We start from the raw sequence: 16734 nt of genomic DNA, 5'->3' as shown, positions 1-16734 counted from the left end.
GAACAGGGCTGTTGAGGGGCTGGGGGCGTGAAGGAAAAGGGCAGGGTGGGATGCAAGGGAAGTAGGGCTCTTGGCTTTTCCCCCTTTCATTATGTGTGTCCACTGAGCTGTCCTGTTTCTGTTCCTAATGGGTTCTTCTGTGGCAAGCTGACCTTTCGGCTGAATAGGTCAAACTCCCACTGAGCACTAATCCTCCACCTTCCTCATGCTGGTGCGTCCCCTGAGGTGAGGAGCTGGTGAGGAATAGGACTGGGAGTATGTGCTGCATTTCCCAAAAGAAGGATTGTCCTTTACTGCACTCAATTAATTCTCAAAGACCACCGTGTGAGGTTATGCTGAAAAGTCCAGATTAGAACATTTTTGCTGACATTGTTGAGGGGCCAAACTAATTTTTCAGATACATGTTTCAGACTGTGGTTTCCTTCCAAGTCTTCTACTTTTTAATGAAAGGCCAAATGCACAGTCCTAATGATTCATCATATCATTTTGGATTTCTGAACAAGACAATTAGAATTTCTTTAGTTGATTTTTTTTTAATAAAAAACCTTTCTCCCTATGTATCTCTTCCATTTAAAGTCTCTTAAAATGCTAGGTGTTTTATTATTAACTTTTGTAAAACACAAGGTAGTAGGGTTGTGTTTGTTGATAATTATATGCTAGGCTTAGTTTTTGTTTTAAATTGCATAAAATTTTCTTTTGGACTATTAGGTTTCATAACATTAGTTACCTTATTTATAGTAGCTAGAAATTGTCCCAGCATTGCATAGGCACTCAGCAAATGTCGAATTGAATTTTAAGTTGAATTACTATGGTTTGATCTTTCTTTCCTATAACAGTGTGGATAAACTGTTCAACTTACACACCTCTCAAATCTCACTGTCAGTGAGCTAGCTAGTGACATGATCTTCACAGACTAAGGATTGCACATTCCATTTATTTAGCAATGTCCTGTCGGTATATGTATGGGTGGGAGTTTCTGTTAATTTTGTTAGTGTTCTTTAAATGCAGAAAGTAGCCTCTTATAATTGAACAGACAAATAAATGTATCGGTAGATCCGATGAAACATTGCCTCTTCAGCAATAATAAGTGTACATTGTGTCTGAGCTACCATATGGTTTTAGAAATTGTCAATTTCCAAAATACAGAAATCTGAGAGAGCCTCAAAAATAATTTATTACTTTTCTGAGGATGATGGACCCCGAGGAGGAAATGTCCCTTTAGTTTTTCTTTAGGTATTAATGATACTCTATAAACACGATGAGATTAACATGGAGAAACAAATGTGTTTGCATTATTTCTGAGTTATCAGATCATTGTCTCAATTCTCAAAATGCCAAATGTGATTGGATAAGTGCAAGATAAGAAGTATATATTTAACATCTATTCAGTTAGCAATAATGCTAGAGTTAAATCTGGGCTCCTACCAAGGGCATAATGGGCTCCTGTTTAACATATTTATGTTGGTTGTAAAATTAGGAACTGTCATTACAGCCCACATCACCTGCATAAGTGCAAAACATATAAATCAAAAGAAGTTCCTGTGCCATAAAAATGCCATTGAATAGAATAGCATGAAACTACTTACAAGATACTTATATATTATGCTAGCATGTATGGGGATACACACTGAGATTTCTAGAGGACTTGAAGAACAAAGAATAACGATGCAGGTAACACTCATGTATGAAGACATTTATTTAGAGAACAGTCTGAGCTCTAGTGGGGAAAATGCAGGAAAAGAAAGGCCACCAATAGCCAGGCTTGAATAAACCCTGTGCACCCCCCTGAAGACAATTGTCTCAATGCTTCTAGAAGGCATTTGAGCTGCCATCTTGGGCCTTCTAGAAAATAAACACTCTCCTTACATTTCCTGTGATGTTTTAGGGTCTCATTATCTGGAGGCTGTTGCTTTCTTGGCCCCCTTGTAATCCAGTTCTTTGTAGAATATTTTATACTCTCTAAAACCAGTCAATTTTTTCGTGAGGTGCAGTGGTTTATTTTGAACTTTATAGTTGGAAGCCCTGAAGTGCCCCCTAATTATAAACTATTAATAAGGAGCTTTCTGAATCCTAATTACTGCCTCAAAAATAGAGTGGACACTTGAAGTTTTTCAACTCTCCATTCTCCCACCCACCCCCATAATCTTACCAAAAAAAAAAGACTGCAGATTTTATTCATGTGGGATCATTCACACCAAGCTACCATAATGTGCAATTAACACTCTAGAAACTGAAAACAGTATTCAGCAAGACAGCTGCATTATCAAAAATGCCAAAGGAGTTTTGAAGGGAGTAATGTGCATGTTAGAATAGGAAATTAATCAGAAGCATGCACACACACACATACACACATGTGGTAGTACTGTCTAAAGTATATCTGAATATTAGAATTTTAAAAATCCTATGTCTATATTTGTAATAAAGATTAATCTCAACATAGAAGACTGATGTTTCTGTTTTAAGATTTTTAGTTGTATGTTTTGCTTCTGAAGCAAATGAGAAGGTTAGAGATCTCTAAGATCCCTTCCAGCTGGAACATTCTTTCATAATAATCACTCTTCAATTAAATTTTATAAATTTTCCCATTGAAAAAATGCCCCTTTGGTTTTTCTCTTGCTAGTAATAATGATACTTATGCTGTTTTCAAAGTGCCTTTTCGACATTGCAGACACTAACTCACAATTGTAGGGGTAAGCTAACTCCCTACTTTTGCACACCACAATAATCATAAGTGCATTTATATTAAAATCCCTGCTAAGCTATGGATCCAACTGACCAATTTAGTAACTGAAATGAAACAGAATTATCCCAGTAGCATTTTGCTGGAATTTTCTTGTCAGCTAGCTGAAAAGGTTTTTAGAAGTAAGAAAGTAGAGGATTTTTATTTTATTTTCAATTAGTAATATCTGGGCTTGAGGGGGCAATCATTTGTAATTAAATTTTCAAGAAAATCACAAAAACACAAGAAATTTACTTATTGGAAATATAGAAAAGATCTGAATATTCTCTTTCATAAATAACTGTAAAGTGACCAGATTTTTATGATGTTTGAAAACTTACATACCCAGACAAATAGGTTTAAGAGCAAATTGGCACTGCATGTTAAAAAAAAAAAAATTGTAAGGAGATGACCCTCAATTCTGGATTCCCAAAATATCATGCTTCAAGCCCACTTTTGTTAGGGATTATTGGGGTTCCTTGGGTGGCAGATGCCTACAGGAAAAGCGTGTGGGGTATGCCAAGAAGAAAAATGATTGACCCTAAGTTAGGAGGAGAACAAAAATGTTCAGGAACTGGAGATAAGAAACAATAACTGACCTGGTGAGGCACGTGCCGGCCAAGGGTTCACCTATGCAGTAAATATGAAATCCAGCCACCTCGGGACACTGAGCACTAGTGCAAACAGTCATTAATGAGACTCTCTTACCTAATACGTTGTTATTAAATTGTTAGAAAGTTATTGCATTAGAAAATAGAAAAAATGTCATTTGTGTTTTTCTAGCATAGAGGATATGAAAAGTTTAGGCTTTTTTCTGGAGAGAAAAATACTGTATGCAGATGCTTGAAAATATCAATATCTTACTTGTAAGAAAAACAGTGTACTAATTTATTTTAAAGGAATCTGTACATTCATATGTTTTTACTCCAATATAGGAAAAACGATCCAAAAGACTTTCTTAAGAAAGTCTGAATGTGTTTTTTTAATGTGTCTAAGCAGTTGACATTCAGAATTGAAAATTCAACCTAGGCTGTGCTTATATGCTCAGACAACTCGGAACCAAAATTATACTGGGTGGTGTTTCACATCTCATTACTGTAGTAACTAGGTGGAGATGCAATTCAAGAGAAATTAAGCTGAAGGTATGAAATCAGAGCTCCAACTTAATTTTTCTTCCTTTCTTTTTTTTCTTTCTTTCCTTTTCTTTTAAGTTATAGGTGCACAACGAAGGAGAAGCCCCAGTGCACTAGCCATTGAAGTATTTGAAGCACATTTGGGAAGTCACATTTTGCAGGTACCTTTAAAACAAAAAGAAGCTTGCTTATATTTTATTAAAAAAAATCCATATGTTTAGTCTTTTTAAAATAATTTTTTAAAAATTTTGACTATGCATTTGTTGCTATTTAATCTTGGAATTCTGAAATTCTGATGAATTTATTTTTTTCTTTTTAGAAAGCCATCCCTTGAGAGAATATTAATGAGAAAGGGAGGGCAAGTATTATTTGTGCTGTAATAATTTAGATGGATTGCACTATCTAGTTGATGCGCAATGTGTAATAACTGGCTGTTCCCAGAATGACGTGTGTGTGCTGTACTTGTAAGTGGATATATGTGTGTGTCTCTGGAGCTATATATTGTTTTTGGAAGAGCTAAGTTTTGTTGTGAAAGTACTGTGACATTTTTATGTGTTGCCAAGTTTCAGTTCTTTGCTTGAGTTTGTATTTGTAAGTGCTTCCGATCTCAATGTTTGCCTCCCCAAATTAGAAAATTTCTCAGGGTGAAATTTTAAACTATATCTTTAAGTGAAAAGAAACAGATAATAATTGATATTTCCAATGAATTTCATGACAAATAAATGTGAAGGTTGTTAGGATGGAACTGTAGCTACTTAGCCCTGGAGAAGATTCATCCCAAACTCAGCATCTTGCTCATTCAAAACTTTAAGACTTTCTCATCAGTTCAACACATTTGTCTTCAACCATGGATAATTGTTCTACATTGTTCTTGCTTTCAGGGTAAATGTTGCCATGGCCAAACCTTCTTTTAACTATGGAAGATATATTTTTTACATGGAATTAGAGAAGCAGACACGTTTGGCATATTTAGGCAGCTTACTGTATTTGGAAAAGGTGGTTATATTTTTTTAAACCTTGGGGTAAAATAAAGGTAAACTCCAGATTCCTGTTCATTTTAGAGTTCCTAAAAATGGCCACTATGGTGCTTTCATTTTCTAGATAGTCAAAAGCAGTACTGAATCTAGCATATTATTCCCAAAGTATGTACCTTTAGGAAACTGTTACCAGATTCTCCCTAAAAAATTAGCTCATGGTCAAATCCCGGTGGTTCTCCAAAGCAGTTTCTTTTCTGGCAGTTTCAGAATCACTTAACACTTGTTCAAAGGATGCATTCTTGGGCCTCAACCTCTGCATCTACTAAATCAGAGTTTACAGGGAATTTGAGGTTTTTACCAGAAATTTGTGGTTTTTAACAACCTTTTGAGATAATTTTGATGTTCCAGCAGGTCTGAGATACCACAGTTCACATTTACAAACTTAAGGTCTTGAAGAGTCTTACTTTGTTTATTTTTGTTTAATCTTATTTTTCATTTGTACATTAATATCTGTTAATATATTGTAGAACTGATGTTTCTAGAAACACACCTTAGTAGTTGCTATTCTAATGTGTTCATAAAATTTTGAATTACCTTTGCAGTAACCTAGGATTGGTTTCAAGGACACAGAAGGGATCATGTTTTTATTTCCTTTTCTCCTGTACATACTTTGTTCAGAATCTTTGTTATAAGTTTTGTATGGGCCATGACATATGTATTATTAGATTCTGGTTTCATTTAGGATTGTTCCTATTTATATTTTGAAGCAGTTGGTGCCTAAGACTTATTAATGAAAAAAAATGATTTGAAAAGTAGCCCCTAGATTCTTATGCTCTGAATTCTTTCTGGAAATCATGACTCCAAAGTCCTATGGGGAAGGTGACTTAGGAGCTGCAAGAATTTAAACGGACACAGAACTTACAAGTTTGAATTGAACATAATCTCAGTATAAAAATGTAATGTAGAATGACTGTCCCAAATGCCAATTCAACATTATACTTTGTTGAGAAAATAGAGTATCTAGAGTGAGTCTGCAAGCTCATCTCCATTTTGGGCTGGTCACACTCTACTCAGACACCACACTTAAAGGAAACATAGACAGCTGGATGCCAGGTGGAGCAGCATAACCACACTGGTGAGTGACCTGGAAATCGTGTTACAGGGAGAGTGGCAAAGGGCCAGGAGAAGTTTAGTTTCGAAAACACCTGACTTAAAAGGGACATTGATGCCCTTGAATCCTCGTGTCAAAAAAAAAAAATATATATATATATATATATATGTATATATATATATATATATATATATTCTGTGTGGCTTCAGAGTATGGAACAAAGATAAATAGGTACAAATTGAAAAGAAAAAAAATTACCTTCATACAAGAAAACTGCCAAATAGGGCTGACCACATTTGGAATATGTTCACAGCTGTTGGCTTTCAGGGGAAGTATAGGTGGCTTGGAGGGATGCTTGCAATAAAGTCAAGCATCTAGCAGGGCGTGGTGGCTCATGCCTGCATTCTCAGCACTTTAGGAGCCAAGGCAGGAGGATCACTTGAGGCCTGGAGCTTGAGAGCCTAGGCAACGTAGGGAAACCCTATCTCTTGTAAAAAAAATTAGCTTGTATGGTAGCGTGTGCCTGTAGTCCTAGCTGTTTGGGAGGCTCAGGTGGGTTGGTCACTTGAGCCCAACAGTTTGAGGTTACAGTGAGCAATGATGGCACCACTGCACTCCAGCCTGGGTGACAGAGTAAGATTTTGTCTTATAAAAAAAAATGAGGCATCCAAGCATTTTTGTACTATACAATCTTGTAATTGCCATAGAAACTAAAACTTTTTATATCATTTGATTTTAATACTAACGGAAGAACTATATAGTACTCTAAATACTAGAATTATGGGCAAGAAGGGTTGTAAATTAGTAATAATAAGAAGAGCCTCCACTAAGCTATCTAATTAGTTGTTTTGCCTAAATATTAGGGAAACCCTCGAGCCTCTGTCTTTACCACATTTAACAATATCTCAGTGTTCTGCAAGGATGAGATTGCTTCTACCTTTTGTTTCATGAGGGTCCACAGTAGAGTCATGGAGATTCATGAAAACTGGGATGAATTATTCCTTCCCTTCTTTCCTTCTTACTCTTCCTCCACTTGATAAAGACCTATGTGGTCAACAAGGTATAGGTATGGTCTCTAACTTCACAGTTTATAGTCATCCAAAGTTTCATATACTTGATAAGAACATAGAATTCACTGTACATGGCTGCTGTCTTAGACTAGCTTGCAATCACTGGGGGAAAGAGGTTTTCTAGATTGGTAACTAGTCGTCTGATGGTCCTATTACCTGAGAGAAGTTGAAAGGGATATGCTTTTAAATAGCCAACTTGATAGGAGATAAGCAGTTGGAAACCGGGGTCTGGTTCCTCTAGAGCAATATTGAGGCTAGGGCTGAAAGCAGGCCTAGGAATTACTGATCACTGGTATTTAGATGTAAAGTTCAAATCAAGCAGTGGGTTACACACCATAGAAAAGATGTGGAACAAAGAGAAGGTTCAGGAGAGGCAACCCTGGGACATGCCATCATTTAAGAGGACAGTAGAAGAAAGATGAGAAGGGAGTAGACTGGAATGAAGAAGAAACCACAGGATTTTGATTTTGCCAGAGGATGGAGTATTAGTAATGTCAAGATAGCTAAGGATAAATCCTTGAATAGAACAAGTATTAAAGAGATATCATAGGTTTTGTCAATTGAAACAGTTATAGTAAAGTGTTAGGTACAGAAGAAAACCCCAAACAGTAATAATAGAAGGTAAAGGAACAGAATCTGGGTGTTAGTGGTAAAGGAAAGGTGGGAATTGAGAAGGGAGTGTCAAGGGAGAATTGCGTTTTTCATGTTGCTTCAGTATGTTTATTTCTCTGAGATTCTCAGGCCAAGCATTTTGTGCATATTGGAAAATAGATGGAAAAATAACTCTATTGGCCAATTATATGCTCTTTAGCAATCAGCCTTTTTAAAATCAATATCTTGTGGTCATGTCTGTATTAAGAAAGGATTGGTTTTCATTATTACTAATGGCTAAATGTCATTCCACACTAGGATGTACCATAATTTATTTAACCATTTTCTTGCTATTGGGTATTTTGATTATATCTAAAAGTTTGCATTTGTAAGCAAATACCAACTGGGATGTGTGTGTGTGTGTGTGTGTTTATTTCAATTATAAAAGCTTAGCTTAGATGGATTTTAGCCTAAATTTATTGAATTTTTACTATGTACTAAGTTTTGTGTATTGTGCTAATTAAGTTCTTTTCTTTATATCATCATATACTCACAATATGTACCTATGAGATAGGTGCTATGATTAGGTACATCTTAAAATTAAATAAACGAAGACTTAGTAAGCTTGAATAACTCAATCTGTCATGTCTGTTGAGGTAATAGAGTTGAATTTGAATCTAGTGTTAGGATGCTAACACTAGATTATAATACTTCCCAAGACATGATAAGGGCATTTTAAAAGACATTGGTAATAGGAGGGAAGAATGAAGACATTTATAGTTGGAGTGAACAGAATTGGGGAACTGATTGAGTTTGGAAGGTGAAGTAGAGGTCAGTTCTGGATACCAGTAGGGAGTTCAGGACAGTTCTGTGGCTTCGCTGCGCCAGGCAGCAAGCTCTCCTGCTCCCTGTGCTCCCAGGATCGTTTCACTGAAGCACATGCTAAGCACTCCTTGATGCAGAGGGTTTAGGGGTAGGGGGTGAGGATGGGCTTCTTAAATTTTGGGATACCCATTCTCTGACTGTAATACGTGTTTTTGCTGTGTACATCTAAGTAGCCATATAGTCTCTTAGGAAAAATAAGAAAATTTGGTGAGATCACTGAAAATTTGAGTACTTTTCCACTGAAAGGGGAAAGAATTAAACTTAATTGGAGATTCTATCAATGTAAAATCAATTTTGCAAAGCCAAATTCCAATACCAATATTGGATCTAATGATTAAATACCAGTGTATGTAGACAGGGCCAAGGCCCAGACTGAGTACTGTGAAACTCTGAGGCCGTCAGTCACACGGCAGCCTCACTACTGACTGTGACGAGCATGATAGTCCCAGTGAACCTGTATCTGTTTCAGGTATGAATTTTAGGACAGAGACATCTTCTGCAGCAGAGTTGAGAGTTCGAGGGATGTAAGCCTTGCAACTACAGGGCTGTGAAATGTACCTACTGGGCTTCAGTCAAGGGATTGTAGTTCATTATATTTTTCTTTGACTTTTATAAATTAGATGAGGAATGGGAAGGCAAGGGGTTAATACTGGGAACTGTACATTTTGTGGCAGGATAAGTAAAAATCCAAACACTTTCGGAGTTCATTATGAGGGATCTTTCCTGAATATAGTACATGGGATTAAGCACAAATTTGGTTCCTGCTTTAAAAGTTCTCTTAGGGCATTGTGTTCCCACTTCAGGATTTCCTTAATACGAGAAAGTATGAGTGGTATTTATTTTTACTTTTTCATTTTAGGGACCAGATAGAATATTCATATTTTACCTTATCAAAGTGAACAAAACACGAAATGGTTACAGATACTATCTTTGTAAGTCATAAAATTAACTACTGGAATGATTTTCCCCTTAGGTTCCAGATTTATGAATGGAGTGCTGTAATTATTTGTATGCCCTTAGCAGAAGGATTTAAGTTTTTTTTTTCATTCTGTAAATAATGCTTATATAATTGTTATATAAAGTTGCAATATTGTGTTTTGCATACTCCATAGTAATACTACTTTACTCACCTCACAGGTGTTAAAACAAACAAATCAAACCTAATACATGGAAATTTTTAAGGTTTATGTTTGTATTCGTTGTCAGCACATTACATTGAACTATATAGAGATAGACATTTTATTACTGATATTGTATAATATACTTAAAAATGATTAAAGAACAGTGCTTATCCATAACTCATTTTGGATTATAAAAGAAATAACATTTTGTGAGTCATATGAATATAATCATAAGTACCCACATGATTGTACATAAATGACACAGAAATGCACTTATTATTTAAATTAAGTCTTGAGAGAACAAAAAGAATATTCTGTAAGAAATGCCCTAAAACACAGAAGTAATGGTGGAAGTGTGGTATCCATGTGTCAGTGTTATGCTTGGCCATATTACATGAGCCCTCCTATATCTATGACATTGACCTTGCATCATTTCTGTCCATAAAGGAATTTTTGCATTGCTCTTAGAACATACAGGCACCAAACTGAAAGAGAATCCCATGGGCAGACTCTTTGTAGGGATACCAAGAAAGAACCTCCAGGAATATTCCAAGATTAAAGCAGCTAAAGTTCTCTGACTGGGAGTGGAGAAAAGGCCAGGTAGTGTGGTTGCATGATTGCCTGTGTTCTCCACCATATTAGAGAAATGATTGTTTTTTGCAAAGATCATTTATTAGTAGAAAACTCTCTTGTCTAAGGCACAGATAGGGTCTGTGGTGATGACCTTAGCAGAACAGTTTCATTAAAATACATATTTTCTAAAAATGGTGGAGAAGGGAGCTCAAATGTAGTTATATTTTATTTATTAGGCAAAATAATCAAAGACTTGTGTGAATAAAATGGGTGACTTCATAGACCATTGAACTGTCAGATATCATTTATGTGGGTTTTTTCCCCTCTCAACACCTTCACCCATGGAACATGGGGTAGAGTCATGCTTCAAATAAAAGAAGAGCCTGTATTTTACAGAGGTTGTTATGGATCAGATTTAGAAGAAAATCAGGTCAAGATTTACATTTAAATTTCTACATTTCTGTTGTTAATCACATTTTCAAGATGGGTTAAGAGCATATGCTGGAATCATGATTAGTTGGCCCCATATATAATTTTGGTCCTGCAGAGTTAGTAGAGAACATACAGGTCCTCTACCAGAAATTTTAAAAAATGTGTGGTTGATATAATAAGGAAAACAAAAAATAAGTAGTCTCTTATTTATGTCTTTGTTATTATTCAAGTATTTCTAGCCACAGTTCCGCTCCAGTTTCTGAGACCCAGCCAATTGTAGAAAACTACACAAAATATTCTGACAGAGAAAATACACTGGAGGTGTAGGCAAAAGGAGCTACTGTGACAGTACTGGGTTGTGGGTGTGGGGTTGTGGCCAGATCTGCTATCTTGGACATTTCCTTTAATCTCATTTAGCAAAAGAAAATAAAGGGTTGACTAGTACAATTCAAACATTTGCGCAAAGGAAAGTGAATATACCTAAAACAGCTCAAAAGCTGACTAATACAAAGATAAAAATTGTTATTTATTAAGATGCTGCCTAGCCAAGTCAATGTTCCTTTTACATTTGATGGTGTAATGCTTTCGAAAGACCTCTGTGAAAGAGAGTGATAACTTCAAGTCTACTTTCTATCTTATTAATGAGTTAGAATTTCACCCTCATTTATTTTATTGGAACTTATAAGTATAAATGAAATGATTATCTCTAGGAAGTTGCATGTTCTTATTCCTGATGGCTTTTGTTGTTAAAGCAGTCTCCTGCTAGACATCAATGCTAAAATAAAATGATTTCAAATAATAGAAGCATTCTGAATTAATTCCTTTAGCTGAGATAGAGGAAGGAGAAAAAGATGAGTGACCCTATAGTCTCCCTATGATCCAGAATGGTAAGAAAATGTAAAACTAAATATAGAAAAAGAGAAAGTTAGTGAATATATTTGCATATGCAAATTAGCTTAATTGATACTGCTTGCCTCTACAGGGATTTTTCATTACAAACTGGAGTGCTACATTGTTCAGCTCATATTGAGTAATTTAGTAACTAATGAGACCAGTTTGCACTAATTTGCATATGATAAATGAGCTTAATTGCAGTAAATAACTTGGAGGCATAATTACTTAATTTTCCTGTGTTGCACGGCTTTTAAGTTCACGTATGAACAACTCAAGATAATTTTGCATATTTAAATTAGTTGCTTTTAAATTTTCTTGAACAAAAAAAAAAGGAATACACCTTATCAATTGAACTATAAAACAATCAAAAGTAAGGATTGTAGTATTTTTATTTGAAAAGAAAGAATGGAAAAGGAAAGCAGAAATTTCTTAAGTCCATTGTTCACCTGTCCTATTACCTCAAATAAGATAAAAAGTATTGGCATTTAGGAAAATGTTTTTAATGTTGAAAGTTAATTCCTGATTTCTGTTCATAACTGATCTGAGTTTAAACTGAAATATTTATACAAATGAATCATAACTTTTGCAATAGGGTTTATAAAAGAGATGTGATGTATCCATTATCTAATTTGGCAAACTAATATTGAAATAGTCAATTGGATCTACCTGCACTGTGCATTTTGTCTAAGTTGCAGAGCTTTAATGAAGTAGCCATTCCTCTGACTCTCGCATTTATTTTCTATCTGGGTTAATGTTTTGTACTTACAAAATTGTTTTCATTGAAGAATCTCAGTGTGGTTTGCCAAGAATTATCTCACTGGTCTTCACATTATGTCAAGAATGTATGTTTTATCAAAATCTCCATTCTCAAAATTGAAAAATCGGAGTGTGCAGAATTTGATGAAAAACCATTATTTACCCTATATTTTATCACCCTAGAATTTCACTTTGGAGGAAAAAGTATAATTTATTATTCAAAATTAACTTCTTAGGCTATATAGGATCATATTTATGATTTTGAGAAAATACTGTATAGTTGTGAAAGTTTAAAACATGTCATTTAAACAGTCATTGCTGCTTTAACTTGTATATAAAAACAGAAGAGGACATTAGAGCTCTTCATATGCCACAATCTGAAAAACTAACTCATGAAACTTTTATCTGAAAAGCTCAAATCTCAATAAATTCAACATAAGCTTCTTTTCAGAGGTGGGCCGGAACAAGTACTAATATTAGCATATTCAAGGTATAAAATTTGAGTCCTTCCAGTAATAGGTCCTCAGGAAATACATGGTGAATAAAAGAATGAACAAATAAATCCTACCAGGCAAAGTCACAGTTAACCTCAGAACCAGAGCCTTGTCTCACCTCTGTGTTCCAAGCTCAGTTTTAATCCATATCTCCTAGACATGAGAGAGAGTATGACAAATTCATTAAGTGCATAGATTTTGGCATCCAGCCAATTTGAGTTTACGTCCCTACTTGCTCATTTATTAACTGTATAGATCTAGAATGGTCTCTTCCCTCTGTGGCCTCAGTTTCTTCATCTTTAGAGTGGAGAGAACTATAGTGGAAGATTCCTGGCAGGCATGCTGTGGGATTGAATGAGATAGTGCAGTTCAAAGTGCTTAGTACAGAACCTGGCATATAGAACGCATCTCAGAAACATCTGCTAGTATTTCTGTCTGAGCATTGGGTACTCCAGAATAACATGCAGGTTTTGAAGAAAAATGTTAATGCTTGTTAGGGGCATTATCAATGAAGGAATATAGGAATATTATCAATAAAATCCTCTCAGGTTAAAAGCAGGATAAATAATTTTCATTGAACACAACATAAATTGTTTACATTAATTGTATTTATATTTTATAGTATATGTTAGTTCAGAGTAAAAAATTTAAAATTTGGTAATAACAATGTATTTTTACCTTGAGAATGAAAATCCTTCTCTTAAAAACCAAAGAGGTTGTGAAAATACTCTCATTAGCAATTTAGAAGCAACTGGAAAAAGTAGTTTGTAAATGTACTCCAGAATCAATGTTTCTTTTAGACCTAAGTGTGATATGCCCTTACTCTTCTTATCATACTGTATAACCTTAACTTAGAGAAATGGAAGTAAACAGTCAGAAATCCAGAAGAGCTAGAAGTACTAGTCATCAACCATTGCTATAAATTAAAATTATGTTGATGAAACGTTTTAATGCACATGTGATTCTCCTCATGTATGTTGCACAAAATCCATCCTCTGCCAAGCCAGCAAGGGCACCTTTCCATGTCAAGATCAGAAGGGAGAACTTCGCAGAAGGATTTTCATAATGGCATATCAATATGGCAGATGCATAGCCCTCTGGGTTTTTATGCACCTTGCTAACTTGGATTGGCAGATAAATATATGTCATCATCACTGAGAAATAGTGTGAGAGGTCTGGGTGAGGAGAAGGGGTTTGAGGTAACTATTACTTTGAAAGAAAGCTGTGGTATTTGGCCACTTAAACTAGTGCTAATTACAAATGAGGACTTTCTAGTTGCAAAGTTAATTACCTCAGGTGACTAGGATCTAGAAAAATGAGACAACAAATCTGAAAGTACTAAGCTTCAGTTTAGTAAATATTTACTGAGTGCCTAATTTGCATCAGAGACTGAGGAAAATGCTGGGAGACAAAAATGAGTCATAGTTTTGCCTCTCAACATTCTCACTGTGAGTGGAAGAGATCAGTAAGAAAATAGACCAACATAGTTCAATGAAACATAGATTAGTGGCTATTGAATCACTTATATCTGGATTTGAATCCCTGCTTTTATTTATGTGGATCTGGGCAATTTATTTAAACTCTCTAAGCCTCAGTTTCCTTAACTCTAAGTGGAGATGGTAGCAATTCTTACCTCATAAAATGCTGCAAGAATTAGATGAGATACTACACATAGTATTAGATAATCTACTACACACAGGCTCACACTGAGCGCTCAAGAAAAATTGGCTGTGACAGGCTGAATCCTAGGAGCAAAAAGAGGGAATCAGATTACCAAGCCTCAGGCCAGTCACTTCCTGTGGCCGCAGACATACACAGTTCATCCCTTTCTCCAGCAACACACACACACACACACACACACACACACACACACACACACACACACACACACACACACACCTTTTAAGTTTGGTGTTCACATGGGTCCCTGTGGGAATAGTTTGAGGGTCTTAGTCTCTTAGCATGGCCACATATGGTAAAGATTGGGGGAGGAAACAAAAGCAGCAATTTCATAGTGATCAGGAAGGTTTTGTTTGGGGCATGCTAATGTAAAGACTGTGTGCAAGGTATGGGAACATATCTTTAATTCTTACTTAGGCACTAAGGGTGGCCAAATTATTTGGAGATTAAAGTAGAACAGAAATATAATTATTCTACCGATTGAGCAACCTTAATCTGAAAATCTTATATCAAAATTCTCCAAGATCCAAAACTTTTTGATTGCCAACATGACCATAAATAGAAAATTGCACACTTAATCTCATGGGATAGGTCACCGTCAAAATTCAGTCAAAACTTTCTTTCATGCACAAAATTATTAAAAATATTTTGTAAAATTATCTTCAGGCTATGTGTATAAGGTATATATGAAACATAAATGAATTTTGTGTTTAGACTTGGGTCCCATTCCTAAGGCATCTCATTTGGTATATGCAAATATTCCTAAATCTGAAACACTTCTAGTCCCAAGCATTTTGCATAAGGGACACTCAACCTGTATCAGTTTTCAAACTTGACAGAAAATCATAAGGTGTTGCATCAAATAAGAATTTGAATAACTTTATTTCCTATACCTCTGTGGTGATATGTAATAGATATTTGCAAATCTGTGCCAGATTATGGTGCTCTTCATGGCTTTAGAATAGTCCTTGGTGGTAGCAGACATCATATTGTTGTTACCAGAATCAGCTAGGAATGATGTGGAGTCAGGGTGACGCCAGCTGACTATCATTTATCAGGGACCCAAAACTCAGTCAGTGTGGCCAGGGCTGCCTTCCTATCTCAGTCTCCAGAACTTTGTAAGTCTTTTGGGTTCATTTGGCTTTGAGGAAAGATGGTAGGTGGGTGGGTGGGTGATAATGTGCATTGTTTCTCAAACTAAGCTGATTGCAGACACCTGTGAACATTCTGTGGACTGGCGGTATTCTGCAAAACATACTTGAGGGAAAATGGCTTAGAAGAATCACATCAAAGTTATTTTAAGATATTAAAATCTCTAAATATAATAAGAGCCAAACTGAACACATAATCAAACAATTATAGTGTCAATCTATAATCTACTTCTCTAGCTTTTTAAAGACAGAAAGACTACTATAGAAGAATCTTTCTTAAGTAGTTGTCCCTGTGTTGGGGGGGGCGGGAGGTGTCAAATACCTCTTTTTGTTAAACTACACAAAATGGGAAAAATGTGTTGAAAATCAAGAAATACAGACAAGTAAAAAGAAGAAAGGAATTAAAAACCAAACATTTGACTTTCTATAAATCAGCCAAAATAAAATTGTGATCCTTGTCTCTTGAAAACAGTTGTGGAATGAATAGCTGATTTCAAGATGAGCCTTCCAATGTACCTCATGGCTGATACATGTTTGCAAATGGTTTTCTGAGCCTGCCCCTATAACTATTACAGACCACAGAAAACCAAGACCTATTGGCTCCTCCTGGGGGAAGGGCGCTGCAGGGCTTGCTTACTATGTTCCACTGTCATTGTCTCTGGACAGCAGGCGTGAGACTATGGGCCAGCTGAGGAGCTGGGTCAGATGTCCCTGGTCAGTCAGTCTCCAGCTGTTTTTATTACTGTCTGCTAGTTCCTTGTGAATATCACTTCTCAGACACTTGCCAATTCAGGATCTGATGATTTATGATTGCAAGGTAAGGAATCTATGGGACGGTGTTATTTTGTGACAGTGTAATAGAATACTGCCTAAGAAAAGAAAATGTCATGCCATTTTGCTTTACCTCTGTTGGGAAAAATAAACATTTGGGGGAATTAGTGAAATTATTCTAAAATTTGTTGTTCTGGATGAATAAAATGTGTAACTAATGATTGGATTTACCCACAGAGAGGAGCCTACTCAAATACCCATGAGGCTAGATAACTGCTGCAGGAAATTGTCAGGTCAGAGCAACTCTTTCCCTCATTTCTAAAGATATAAAAAAAAAAAAATGCAGAGACCCTTTAGGCCACCAGAAAAATGTCCT

General features: G+C 35.8%; 1 protein-coding gene across 8 annotated transcripts in view; it reads left to right on the top strand.

Moving 5' to 3' along the window:
* Positions 1–16734, top strand: part of NPAS3 (neuronal PAS domain protein 3) — an 833226-nt gene that overhangs the window by 411431 nt on the left and 405061 nt on the right. For 5 of the 8 annotated variants that reach the window (XM_045568985.1, XM_045568957.1, XM_045568939.1 and 2 more), the window contains one exon: positions 3931–4013. In XM_045568985.1, coding sequence (XP_045424941.1) covers positions 3931–4013 — 83 coding nt within the window. The remainder of the gene's footprint in view (positions 1–3930; positions 4014–16734) is intronic. The other 3 variants (XM_045568967.1, XM_045568947.1, XM_045568931.1) reach the window with 1 other exon arrangement.

This window comes from Lemur catta, chromosome 1, assembly GCF_020740605.2.
Source record: "Lemur catta isolate mLemCat1 chromosome 1, mLemCat1.pri, whole genome shotgun sequence".
Taxonomy (NCBI): domain Eukaryota; kingdom Metazoa; phylum Chordata; class Mammalia; order Primates; family Lemuridae; genus Lemur; species Lemur catta.
Note: the sequence above shows the minus strand (reverse complement) of the source record. Positions and strands in the feature narration are given on the sequence as shown.